The sequence below is a fragment of the Gavia stellata genome, chromosome 28 (assembly GCF_030936135.1).
Source record: "Gavia stellata isolate bGavSte3 chromosome 28, bGavSte3.hap2, whole genome shotgun sequence".
NCBI classification, from domain to species: domain Eukaryota; kingdom Metazoa; phylum Chordata; class Aves; order Gaviiformes; family Gaviidae; genus Gavia; species Gavia stellata.
In genome coordinates this window covers 2,750,287-2,763,284 of record NC_082621.1, presented here as the reverse complement: position 1 = coordinate 2,763,284, position 12,998 = coordinate 2,750,287, and the positions used below count along the sequence as shown (strand labels likewise).

The following is a 12,998-nucleotide window of genomic DNA, read 5'->3' as shown; positions in this document are numbered from 1 at the left end:
GCTGCCAGAATGCTGAGCCCTGCACACAACAACAACAACAACACACACACAGAGGCACCCCCACACCCCCACACTCCAAGTTCTGGCGAGACGTCTGGGCTTGGGAAGCTCTTTATCGGTTTCCAGCTCTGGCCTTCCCCCTCCAGAGCAGAATGACCGATTGTTTAGTCTCGGAATTTGAAACAATAGCGGTTTTCAAAAGCAAACCCATTTTCCCCTCTTTTATTGCCGGGTAGAGGGTCGGGTGCTGCGCGGAAAAGCTCCAGCGCAGGGGGGCGAGGAGGAACAACGCCATTTTCCCTTTTCTCCCTCTTTTTTTCTCCCTCCCCTCCCCGCGCTTTTGGCTGCTTTTAGTTCCCCAGCTCCCAGCCGGGACCCCGCTTTTTTCTGCCCCCCCCTCCCCCCAAAAAAAAGGGAACTCTCCCCCTCCCGGCGGAGGCTGCGGCGCCGCTCCGGGCCGCGAGGTGGCGCCCTTGCTCCACGCTAGACGCGCGCCTCCCGCGCTCGGCCGCGGGGCTCCGCGTAACACCTTGATTTCATTAGCGGCGGCGAGCGGGCGGTTTGCTGGCGGGTGTGAATAATCCCGAGGCGTAAACCAGAGGGTTAATTATAGCTATTTTGGCCATTTTACCCCTTACATCTATTTTTCCCCGCGAGGGTAAATTCTGTGAGGCTGGGGGGGGGAAGGGGGAGTTAATCTGGGGCTGCGCTGGGATGCGGTGAGAGGTGGGGCAGGCGTCTATTTAAAATTATCATTTAAAGGGGAGAAAAACACATCGGATTTTACCTCCTGCGAGGTGGGGGGGAGCGGGGGGACAGCTTAATTCTCCCCAAGGCAGGGGTTGAGGCGGGCAGGGCTGGAAAAGGGAGCGGCTCCCAGATTTCGGGGAGACAGGAGCACACAGGATCAGGACTTTTCCCCCCGGGCTCTTTCCCTCAGCCGTTAGGACGATCTGCGCTTTCCCGGCTCCTTATTTTATCTGGTTTACATTCACAGCCGTCGCCGGGAAAAAAAAAAATAAAATAAAATTCCGGGGCCCCCCCTCATGTATGCTTTTTGGAAGGGGAACCGGTGGGGTTTGGTGTAGTTGCTCCGTCTTTTGGAAAGGCTTCTGCTCTCTGCCCAAGGTCTGCACTTCATATTATGGGAAATATTTTTAAATGCTACCAAATGGTAACTGAATCCGGAACGCTGTTAAGTGCCCGCGTTTTGTGATACGTATAAATACCCCACTGACGCAGTAGCAGCAGAAATGTCAACTTTCACCTCCGTTAGTTCACTTTTATTTTGGCCTTTGTTTCTTCAAAACGACGAGACAAAAATTATTCGGCCGTTCCTGTCCTTCAGCTACAAATAGGGCAGGAAGGAATGGTGGCAATGGTTTCTGTAGTGGTGCTCCGCACCGGTTTCACTGCAGGCTTTCTCTCGGCTTGGTACAAACAGGTATTTTGCTGAATAAACGTTCCTCCGAAGTCACACCAGAAAATACGCCCGCTCCCCGATAAGCAGCATTCTGGGGGAGGAGGTAACAGATGAAGCGATAGACACAGCAGAACAGGATGAGAGGTGTTGTTTTAAGAGGCAAAGTTTAAGCATCTCAAGACTCTGTTTGACTGCTATAAAATGAAATACAAATGTAAACAGGGATAGAGGGGGAAAAGAAAGAAATCCCCCGCCCTTTGCGTTCGGTAAAATGCAGAGCAGTGAAAAGTTAAGGTTCACCTAGGAAAGGGTTTGGGGTTCTTTTTTTTTTTTTTTTTTCCTTGTGAATTCCTAATAAATCTTTCCTCCACTGGGTATTTATAAATTATCTTCTCTCGCAGACACACACACATCCACGCTTGTTTTTTCTTATAATAGAAACATTTCCCTTTCATCGGGAATCTGAGTACAGTAGAGGAATGATTTAAGATCAGCCATTGATTTCTGGTGCATCGGTGAGTTACCATCACATCACGACCATAAAATTCTACTGCACTTGATAAAAATGTTAACTTCCCAGAACAACTTCCCTCCGCCTTCCTGGGGTCCACGGACGGGCGGGAATTCCTGCCGGCTTTCACTTGAGAAACTTCAGGAGATGGGAGCACGCCTCGAAATACACCTAGAAGAAGATAGCTTCTTTTCTAAAAATACTTCAGTCGATTCCTTTTTTTTAAATTATTATTATTATTTTTGCTTTCTTGAAAATCCCAGCGCCGAGCAGCCCCACGCCGGGCTGCGAAGCTCTGGATACTTCTGTGCACCATTTCTGGGGTTTTATGTTCGGAGATGAAACCAAAACCTGCTCAATCGACAATAAAAGTGTTGAGAAAAATAAAATGTTAACTTGTCTTTTACGGGGCGGGGGGGGGGAAGCCTTAATTATACCACTGCAAGTACTCCAACAACAATAATTACTTGAAAAGGCTCTTAGGCTCGACTGAAATTATCCCTACACAAAATAAAGGAAACGCATTTACTTAAATTATTTCTCTAAGGATGGTTTTAAAGTTTTATTCCGTTACTATCTTTGTTTTCTTTCTGTCTTTCTTTCTCTCTCTCTTTCTTTCTGCCTTTCTTCATTCCCTGCCTATTCCCACTGCCAATTTTAAGTCAAGTATTACTATTATTTTTTTTTACCAAAGCCCTAGCAAGACAAACTAACCGAAACATTTCAACTTTTCCCTCTTTTCCATGTCGTGGAGGTTGAAAATCGTCCCTCAGTTGAAGGCAGGCGGGAGCGAAACCGCCTTTAATTCACCTTTCTCCTGCCAAAACCGCGCAGACGGATGCGATGGGAAGCGGCAGAAATCTACCCCGGGCAAAGGGGAGAAAATACTAGTGATAACAGAGGTTTAAAAGAGAGTCTTTGGGTCTTATCGAGGGGTGAAGGGTTGGAAAATACAGCCGGCATTGCGAGGGGCTTGGAGGGGCGCGAGCAGCCTTGGGGGGGGTGTCGTTATTAGCTGAAATAACGCCTGGGTAATATTTGCTGACTGCGATAAATGAAATTCAAAATCTACCCCCTGTGTGTTTAGGCGGTGGAGAAATGCAGCGTTGGCATCTTCGGGGTAAGTTTGCTCCGTTGTTCCCGAATGCCAATAAAAGGGAACGCGCTCCCCTCCGCCTCGCCCACCCCCCGCGGACGGCGGGAGGGGGGAAAAAAGAAATCAATTGAAGTTCTTGAGGAGGGGGCGAGGTAGGGACCCACCATCGGCTCCTGCCCGTCAGGGCTCTGCTCTGGGTGCCAGAAGCCGCCCCACCCTTGGGGTTCGCCACCCCCCATCTCCAGCGAGTCCGGGGGGGGGCTGCGGGAGAGGCACGAAAAGTCGGTGTTAGCTATGAAAAACTATCATCGTTCTAATTCAATATTGACACCTCCGGAGCTCGCCGTAATGCGGACGGGTCCAATCGAAACCTCTGCTTTATAGCAGTAGAGGAACGAACTCGTAAAACCCTAACGGCTTTTCTGTCGTGCGGAATAAACAACAACACCAGCCCCCGCTTTATGGCGGTTTATAGTTTGTTAAAGAGTTTACAGCCTTTTTTGGGGCTATTACAAATGCAATTCCCTTCATGTGATAGTTAAACCTTTATCAATAATAAGGAAATTGATCATTAAAATGTTAAATATGACTACCTCGTTTGTTTTAAAATATGTTTAGGGTAAGAAGCTGTATGATTTGATAACTTGTATTAAAATACCAATTACATTTATAGGACCTTTTAAAACTGGTAGCAATTAAATCGTGTTCTTTTACAGTTTTCCAAAGCGACCCTGACATTTAAAAAGGCTAAAACTGCCTCGTTAAAATTTCGAAATTAACGACTGCGAGCGCTTCTCTTTAATTTTCCAACACTCCCCAAAAATCAATCTTTTGGGTGGTCTAGGTAGGTGATTTGTTGTGAGGCGAGCGATATCTCATTAATGTAGGTAGTTAAACATATTTAATCCGTATATTCACCCCACCTCCTTCTCCCTTCCCCTCTCGCTCCCTCTCCCTCTCTCGCTCCCCCTCGCTTGCTTTTCCTTCTTTATTCTCTCACACTCTTCCTTTCACAATCATGCGGTGCAGAGTCCGTGTGGAGTAAGGAGAAGCCAATCGGATGAGGGTTTGGTAATAGATGCAAATGATCATGAAAAGACACTGCAAAATATGAAACAACTCATTTGCGCCGAAGTAAATCACTGAAAACTGTTTATGAACTGGCATCTCTTCTTGGAAATGTAAAGCGAGAACTCTTTAAGTGGCGATTTTTTTTTTTTTTTTTTAGGGGTGGGGGGGAGGAAAGAATTCAATATCATGCAGGCTTAGAGTTTTGATTATATCCTCCTTTTATATTCCTGGAAATCACAAACTGTCGTTGCTTAGCATCTTAGCGCTTTCTTTTTTTCCTAATAGACTCCCGTGGTCTGGTTTGGTTGGCTTCTTTTTTTTTTTTTTTTTTTTTTTCCTCCCTTTTCTTCCTCCTCCAAACAAATATTCTTATTTAAATTAAAATGAGCTCTTATTTTGTCAACTCACTCTTCTCCAAATACAAAACCGGGGACTCCTTGCGTCCCAACTACTATGACTGCGGGTTCGCTCAGGATCTTGGGGGCAGACCCACGGTGGTGTACGGACCCAGCACGGGGGGCACCTTCCAGCACCCGACCCAAATCCAGGAGTTCTACCACGGAGCATCCTCACTCTCCAGCTCCCCTTACCAACAGAATCCCTGCGCCGTGGCGTGCCATGGGGACCCCAGCAACTTCTATGGCTACGACCCCTTGCAAAGGCAGAGCCTCTTCAGCGCCCAGGAGTCGGACTTGGTGCAGTACACGGACTGCAAGCTTGCTGCCAGCGGCCTTGGAGAGGAGGCGGAGAGCTCGGAGCAGAGCCCTTCGCCGACCCAGCTTTTCCCCTGGATGCGACCGCAAGGTGAGGCGAGATGGAGAGGCCGGCGAGGAGGCTTTTCCCCAGCCCACAAAGCAGCCCTCTCCCTTGCTTTCTGCCCCTCGTGCTTGCTCGCTTGCTTTCGCTCCCTTTTTCTTCCCCAGTGACTGTATTTTACTGCTTTATGGGGGTAAACTTTTGCACTTGTAAATTGCTTTATCGTTTAATTACCCTGAAGGAGACCTTTTCTTCTGGGGGCTGAGCGAGCCGGGCTTTCTGGGGAAGGAAGCGTCCTTAAAGTTTATGGCACTTTTATAGCCTTAAAAAGCCCCTTCGTTTTGGTTTTGCGTTTGATTTGGGATTTCGGTGGTGCTGCTTGCTCTCCCCGGGCTGCAGCTCTGTATTTTTCTTTCTTTCTTTTTTTTTTTTTTTTTAATTTTTATTTTTTGTGCGGGGTCCCAAAGAGCCGGAGCCTGTTGTTGTTGTGGTTCGGGTAACACTAAGTGTGCAAGTGCAGGCTGGAGCCGGGCTGCTCGGAGCGGGCTGGCGGGTGACCCCCCCTCCCCTGCCACCATCACCCCTTTCCTTTATAACCATCTTCCCTCGTACGAGACTCCACCGGAGCCTTTCCCTCTGCCTGGTCGCTTCCTGCCCTCGCTCCTGCGAGCCCTTTCTTCCTCCCCCTCCCCTGTGCGTGTGTGTGAGTGTGTGCGGGGGGTGTGCGTGTGTGGGGGGGGGTGTGAGTGTGTGCGGGGGGGTGTGAGCGGGTGTGAGCCTGTGTGTGCCTATTCCCGAGCCTGCTTTATGTATCTCTCAACCTCCTTCTCTTCTTCCCCCTCTTCCACCCAACCTTTGCAATTCCCCAGCAGCCGCTGGACGGAGGAGGGGGAGGCAAACCTACAGCCGCTACCAGACGCTGGAACTGGAGAAGGAATTTCTATTTAATCCCTACCTGACCCGCAAACGGAGGATCGAGGTCTCGCATGCCCTGGGATTGACAGAAAGGCAGGTCAAAATCTGGTTCCAGAACAGGAGGATGAAATGGAAAAAGGAAAACAACAAAGACAAGTTTCCCAGCAGCAAATGCGAGCAGGAAGAACTGGAAAAACAGAAAATGGAAAGAGCCCAGGAGGTGGACGAGGAAGGGGAAGCACAGAAGGCGGACAAGAAATAAAAGGATTTTTAAGGACTGAAAGGCAAGCGCTGCTGGGGTGGAAGAGCCCCTGAGCCCCGCGTTAATGGCAGTTAGTGTAAGGGAGGGGTGGGAAAAAAACCAACAATGCATAGAAAAGAGAAAGGAAAAAAAAAAAAAACCCAACCCTTTTATTGCTGTAAAACAATATAGCTGTAAGCACCACTTCCCTGATTATCCTTTGATACAATGAACAGTATGCAAAAGTGATCGGGAGCTCTCTCCTGCCTTTTGCCAGTTATTAACTAGTGGTAGTGTAACGCAATAGCTTATGTAAAACATGACTGTGAAATTTTCTCTCTCTCTCTGTCTTTCTCTCTGTCTCTCTCTTCTTTCCTGGGGGGTGGGTTGGTTAACATAGCTTTCAATGCTATAGGAGTTACGTGAAATTACATTTGTGCACTTTTTTTTAAGTTTCCACCTTTTTTGTTGTGGTTTATCTGTATGTACTGGAGGTAGCTATTGAAACAAACATCCCAACAACATGAAACTGCCTATTTATGCTATAGTTATCTCTCTCTGTCTCTCTCTTTCTCTCTTTACTTTCCTTACTTCTGTTCTTTTCCTTGGTTCGGGATTTTCTCTTTTTTTTTTTTTTTTCCTTTTGTTTACAATTTTTAAATGTCTCTTCCAAAAAAAAGGGAAAAAAAAGAAAAAAAAAGACAAGAAAAAAGCGTTTTTCTCTCCTTTAGTTAGCATGCGCACAGTGAAGCAAGTTGTAAAGTGATCTTTAGGTTAACTGTGAAAAAGAATGTATACTGTATACGTGAATTACTTTATTGGGGGAACTAATGATATATTTTGTTGTTCTTTCATCACTTTGTTCTATTGTCTAAACCTGGAAGCGGCGGAAGAAAGTTACAATAAAGTTTACAAGCGAGAATTCCGTGACATCATTCTTTTACCCTGCTCCATTTCCTCCAGGACCACTTTGATAGAAAGGAAATAAAAGTCAATTGTGTGGGAGCTGCAGCCCCGGCCATCAAAGCCGCCTCTGCCGGGGGAGATGCCGGCGGGCCGGGCCGGGCGGAGGCAGCGCTGGGGCCGCGGAGCCGCTGCCCGGGGGCCGCGGGGAAGGGGAGGGGGACGGGGCAACTGCGATGGCTTCTGCTCTTCTCCTTCTTTCTAGCAGTTCCTGGGTGGTGACAGGTTGGCAGCCTGTGTGGAAATCCTTCCTGAAGGTAACGTCTGTTGGTTTTGGCTTTCCCCCCCCCCCCTTTCTCTTTCCTCTTTTCTCCCCCTCCCCTCGCCCACCCCAGTGTCCCCGCAAGACGGAGCCCAGCTCTGGGTCCCCCTTTCCTTTCCCCCCACTCACCTCGCTGCAAAAAAAAAGAAAGAAAAAAAAGAAAGAAAAAAAAGAAAGATAATAATAATCAGCCGCGCAGCTGAGCTGCTTTCTGCTCCTTCCCCCGCCGAGCTGCCCTGCCGTGGCAAGAGAGGAGCGGGGGGGTGCACCCCCCCCCCGCAACATAACCTTGGGAAAGGAGGAACAGCACAAACCCTGGATGCTCATCCACCATTGTCTGGGCTGCTTTGCCTGCCTGTACGACTTTCTGTCTTTCTAAACCCCCCCCCCAAAAAAAAAAAAAAAAAACGAACAAAACTTGAGGCAGCTCGCATTTGGGAAGGTCTCTCTGCTTCCCCAGCAGAAAGCAAAGCAGGCAGCTGGTCAGGGTTTCCCTCTGGCTGCAACTGAGTCCCGCAGAACCGCTGACACGCCGAACAAGGGATCTGTGCCCTCTTTCTTTTTCGCCACAAGAAAAGCAAATGCCAGCTCAATACGAAGCTCAAAGCCTGTGGCACTGGAATAAATTAGATATAGAGCTGAATGGCATTTGGGGGGGAAAAAAGAACCCTGAAACTATTAGGTATCAATGAGACATTTGTCTTTTTTTTTTTTTTTTTTGGGGGGGGGGGGAGTCAAGGGGGGAGGGGAATATGTACAGTCTTGTGAAAAAGTACCTCGGAGCCGGGGAAATGGTGCGAAGGAGGGAATTTTAGACGGGATCAATAAAGGGATAAATAGAGCTCCCTTCCTTTTCCTCCAGCAGAGAGAGACCGAGAGGGAGACGCTGGTTTATCAGCAACGTGCTTTTACCCCCCCCCCCCTTTTCTCTTTCTCCCTCGGTCCGAGCTGAAAACTGATTACAGGTTGCTTATCGACTCCAGCACAATTTCACCCCTTCCAGCAGAGATCTTGGAGGGTTTTATATCGCATCAATTATTTATCATATTTTATAAATCCAGCAGCACTACAATTTTTTGCCCCCGAGGAGGGAGCGGGCGGCGATTGGCGCCGCCGGAGCCACGTGCCCGCGCGTCACATGGGCCGGGAGGAAAAAGGGCTCCTTTTTGGTGTAAATCTGGACTCTAATTCCGTAATATATCACGGTACCTCGTAAAACCGACACTAAAACGTCCCGACCTACAAATCACCCGGCCAAATTATGAGTTCATTGTATTATGCGAATGCTTTATTTTCTAAATATCAAGCCGCAAGTTCGGTTTTCCCATCCGGAGTCTTTCCCGAGCAAACTTCTTGCGCTTTCGCCTCCAACACCCAGCGAGCGGGGTATGGGGCCGGATCCACGCCTCCCTTCGCCGCCTCCATGCCCGGGCTCTACTCCAGTGGCAGCGCCGTGCACCCCCAGCCCCCCAGCATGTATTCCTCCGGGTACGGCCTGGAGCCCGGCTCCTTCAACATGCACTGTTCCCCTTTCGAGCAAAACCTCTCCATGATGTGCCCGGGAGATGCTTCCAAGCAGAATTGCAGCAAAACGGACCAGAGGGACTCAGATTTGCAAAGCGACAGTAACTTCCGTATCTACCCCTGGATGAGGAGCACAGGTAAGCCCCAGCCCCCCTAAAGAAGGGAGCCCGGGGGGTGTGGGGGGGTGTAAATTATTTGATGGCGTGCGCGGGGGGTGGCGGAGGGGGGGGAGGGGAGGGGGGAATTGTCCCCAACTCCTTTCATGACGTTTCAGCGAAAACGCATCTTCAAAAGAGAGAGGGAGAGAGCGAACACACACACACACACACACACCATAAAGCCACCCTTTTAGCTTTAAATATTTATTGGTGTTGCTGGGGCTGTGTGTGTGCCATGCAAAAGGCAGTTTGTCTCGGAGGGGACAGACAGAGCCGCAGAAATAAAGGCCAGCCCCTTCTTCTCCTATATTTACAGGATGGAGGTCGTGCTATCCCCATGTAGATATAGATGCTGAAAGAAACTGTTTATGGGAGGTGCTTGCAAGCTTGGTTTGGTTTCTGTTAGATTGCAAAACCTTCATTCGCCAGCCCCTCACCACAACGTCCCAGACCCCGCAATTAAGCCTTGCGTGTTGCCACCAGACACAGCAACGCATCATTCCCGGTGCAATTAAAAGCCCCGCTCCCAGAGCCGTGACACCCCGGCCGGAATCCGGCCGGCCGGATGGATGGATGGGTGGGTGGAGGGGGGGGGGGGCGTTTATCTGTGTCACCTCCCGAAAAACATCCCCGCGGAGGGGTGCGGTGTGCTCCGCACGCGGGGGGAAAGGCTCTTTGGGGACTATGAGGCGCTCAGCGTGGCCCTGCGGGGGGGTGGCTGGGGGTCCCCGGGACGCTGCCGCGGCGCAGGGCAGCGCAGCTCCGCGGAAAGCCGCGCAGTGCTCCGCGCGAGCGGAGCGGGGCGGGGGGGGGGACGCCCCACGCCGGGCCCCGTTACCCCCCGCACATGCGTCTCAAAGCCAAACCCGCCGGGCGGCCGCGCTGCCTTCGGCCCCCGACGCGCTCCGTCTCAGGGTATTAATGCCAATTAACATTTAATAAATAGCCGCTTCCCTTGCGCGGGAGCGGGGCCCGGCTGCGCGCCGCGCAACGGGGCCGGGCTGGGCGCGGCGGGCCGGGCCCCCCCCGCTCGGGGCAGCCGGGCCGGTGTCCGTGTGCACGCGTGGCGGTGTTTACACGCGTGTAATCCCGGGAAGTGGGGGGGGAAGCGGGAGCTGGTTTTCCAGCCCCTCCGGCCGCTCCCCTGTGCCGGGTCGAGCGCGTCCCGCGGGCCAACCTCCCGCGGCGGCCGGATCCCGGGAGAGGGTCCTGTTCGCCCCCCCGGGGGAGCGGGCCAGCCGCCCCGCGAGGCGGAGGGAGAAGGAACCGGCGGAGCAGCCAAGGTGGGGCGGCTTATAAAGGCGGGAGTTACCCTCACACTTATTCGGTGGTCAGTTCTTTCCATTACCTGCTCCATAATTCATTCGCTTTTACAGTTGATTTATCAAAGACCAAATATTTCTGGTCGTAAACACTTCATCTCTGCTTTTATCTGACTTTAGATTTAAGAAGCCCCCCTCCCCATCCCCCTTTTAGCCTGGGACGCTGCGAGGAGCAACATCAGAGAGGGTTTGGAAACAGGGCAAAGGCGCGGGGTCCTGCGCTGGAAAACCCTGGATGCTCTGGCATCTGCTCAGCCTAAAAGCAGAGAAACTCGACCTCGGTCGTAAAAGCGGGGTGTCCGCCCCCCCCCCCCCCCCCCCCGCGCCTGCCCCCCGTGCCTCATGCCCACTGTGCGATCGCGCTTGTGGAATTTCATCAGGAGCAGAGATAGAGTTGTCATCCCTATTCAGCGGCGGTTTATGGCTCTCCCCTCAGCGGATTTTACAACCCACATTCCACGACCTGCACATTTTTACTTTACAGCTAGCCTGGCTATTTTGCCTTTTTTTTTTTTTCCTTCTAATGACAGGATCTTTTCTTCTTTTAAAAAGAAAGAGGGGTGGGGGGAAAGAGAAAAAAGAAAAAGGGGGAAGAAGAAGAGGAGTCCGGTGGAATGTGTGGAGGAGAGGCCGAGGGCTGCTGTTCGCCATCCCCGCTGCTCTGGGAAAGAATCCATTAAACTATAGATATACAAAGCATTTACATAGAAAATAGAGTCAGGATCACAAACACCATATTGTAGAGTGATTTCCAATCCTGCTCCAGGAAATGTCGGGTGGAGGGGCGAACGAGGAGCTGGGCCCTGCCCCAGCCCCGCTCGCAGGGAGCTGGGGGGGCCCCGGGTAAGTGTTGAGGGGCTCCTCCTCCCCGCACACCCCCGCAAGAGCAGCCCGGGGGGAGCAGCCCCCCTGTCAGCCCCCGAAGTCACTGCTGGGCCCGGAACACCCCCTGAAATAACGAAGACCACCACACACCTCCCAAGCAGGCGCCCTGATGACAGCTTTAAAGGAGGACGAGCGGTTGGATTTGTGTAGGTAGCAGATGCCTCTCTCGCCCTCGCTCGACTCGATTTCTGCGTTTACTCCCCAACCACCCCAAATGTCTGGTGTCTGAATAAAAATTGAAGCAGGAGTTGGGAGCCTGAGCGCTGCTACGAGGGCAGGAAACTTCTCTGAAGTTTCTTGATCGCTGGGAGACGCGCAGAGGCACAGACACACGCGCAAAAAACGCACCGCGCGCTTTTCCCAGAGGAAGGGGAATTAAAGCTGGGGTGGTTTGGGGGGCTGAGAACAGGGAGGGTGAGGTGGGGAAAGCCTGGAGCAGGAGGAGTTGGTCTTGCAAATAAAAGGAAGGGCTGTCCCAGGTTGCGGCGTTCCCCCGAGGATTTTCTCCCCCCGTGGGACTGCAGCGGATGGGTGCTTGCTAGGCGGCACCCACAGACAAAGGCAAAAGAGCAAACCGAACCCGCAGCCCCCCCAAACCATCTCCCCCAGCCCCTCAGCTGATCTCTAACCTGCGCTGATTTCCCAGGCACGGACAGAAAACGCGGCCGCCAGACCTACACCAGGTACCAGACCCTGGAGCTGGAGAAGGAGTTCCACTACAACCGCTACCTGACGCGGAGGAGACGCATCGAGATCGCCCACGCCCTGTGTCTCACGGAGAGACAGATCAAGATCTGGTTCCAGAACAGGCGCATGAAGTGGAAAAAAGAAAATAAAACTGCCTGCTCCGGCTCCAGCAGCCAGGAAAAACAGGACGCGGAGGACGACGAGGAGGAGTGAAAGGGGCGAGAGGGGGATGCAGGAAACGTGGAAACCCACGCGGGAAAAAAAAGGGGGGGAAAACACACAGAAAAAGACTATATATTAAAATAGATAAATGATAAGCGCATAAATAATTAAAAACCCTAGGAATGATACGTTGTGTTTCCTGACACTGAAAAAAATACTACCTATATTAAAGTCTTTTTTTTTTTTTTTTGTACAATAGAACGACTATCTACCTATTAAATGTGGCTTTAGAGTCAGAATAGACACATTTTTCTATGTGAGTCTTCCTATAGTACAAGTAATTTGTAAATCTCCGTTTGTACTTCGCTGTGTACTTTTCGGTATGAAGTAACGTGGTCGTGTTTAGCACCTTTAATTTAGAAAATGTGACCTGAAAGTCTGAATGCAAATTATACTTAGCCTATATAGTCCTGTACAGAATACGAATGATTATTATGCCTTCTCCCTGTAACCTCTGTGGTTCTTTTCTCCTCGCTAAGCTCTTTGGTCTGTGTATATTTTTACCTGGATTTCTTCCTTGTTCAAGTCTCTACGGAAAAAAAAGAAGAGGAATTAATATTGTGCTACGTAAAATGTTGTATATCAAAGTAGCAAATTATTTAATGGCGACGCGTTGCTTTTTTTTTTTTTTCGCCTTTGTCTGTGATTATTATTCTTCGAAATAAAAAGGAAATCTTCAATAATCTACCACCGCGTTGGGTTCTTTCCTCTTTTTTCTTATTAAAAAGAAAACACGGGCTTTTGGAATTGCTTTTTCCCATGTGAAAGAAATATACCGAAAGATCCTTTTAGCTTAATACATCCCCCGACCTACCAACCTAAACTCTCTTTTTTTAGGACAGCCACTCCCTTCACCATTTTAGTACCTTTTCAATAGATTTGGCGAATATACCGAGATTTAATTGATAGTGGGGGCTGTGGAGAGGCGGACTGGCCCTTCTCCTTTCGCCCTCTGGGATTGC

General features: G+C 50.4%; 2 protein-coding genes across 3 annotated transcripts; both read left to right on the top strand.

The window, feature by feature from the left end:
• The first annotated feature begins 4,484 nt into the window (after positions 1-4,484).
• On the top strand, positions 4,485-6,034 carry HOXB8 (homeobox B8). Of its 2 annotated transcripts, none has more exons than XM_059830372.1 (2): positions 4,485-4,905; positions 5,730-6,034. In XM_059830372.1, the coding sequence occupies exons 1-2, from the start codon at positions 4,485-4,487 to the stop codon at positions 6,032-6,034; spliced, it is 726 nt and encodes a 241-aa protein (XP_059686355.1). The 2 variants fall into 2 exon arrangements, with proteins under 2 accessions (XP_059686355.1, XP_059686354.1); XM_059830371.1 differs by having other exon boundaries at positions 5,727-6,034.
• A 2,465-nt stretch (positions 6,035-8,499) lies between these two features.
• Positions 8,500-12,035, top strand: HOXB7 (homeobox B7). The gene is made up of 2 exons (XM_059830257.1): positions 8,500-8,899; positions 11,774-12,035. The coding sequence occupies exons 1-2, from the start codon at positions 8,500-8,502 to the stop codon at positions 12,025-12,027; spliced, it is 654 nt and encodes a 217-aa protein (XP_059686240.1). The 3' UTR covers positions 12,028-12,035.
• The last annotated feature ends 963 nt before the right edge of the window (positions 12,036-12,998 follow it).

Excerpts from the sequence above, each read along its gene's own strand:
- HOXB8 (XM_059830371.1), top strand. The coding sequence starts at position 4,485 with ATGAGCTCTTATTTTGTCAACTCACTCTTCTCCAAATACAAAACCGGG. Across the intron at positions 4,906-5,726 it reads CCCCTGGATGCGACCGCAAG|CAGCCGCTGGACGGAGGAGG; the intron begins GTGAGGCGAGAT and ends GCAATTCCCCAG.
- HOXB7 (XM_059830257.1), top strand. The coding sequence starts at position 8,500 with ATGAGTTCATTGTATTATGCGAATGCTTTATTTTCTAAATATCAAGCC. Across the intron at positions 8,900-11,773 it reads CCCCTGGATGAGGAGCACAG|GCACGGACAGAAAACGCGGC; the intron begins GTAAGCCCCAGC and ends CTGATTTCCCAG.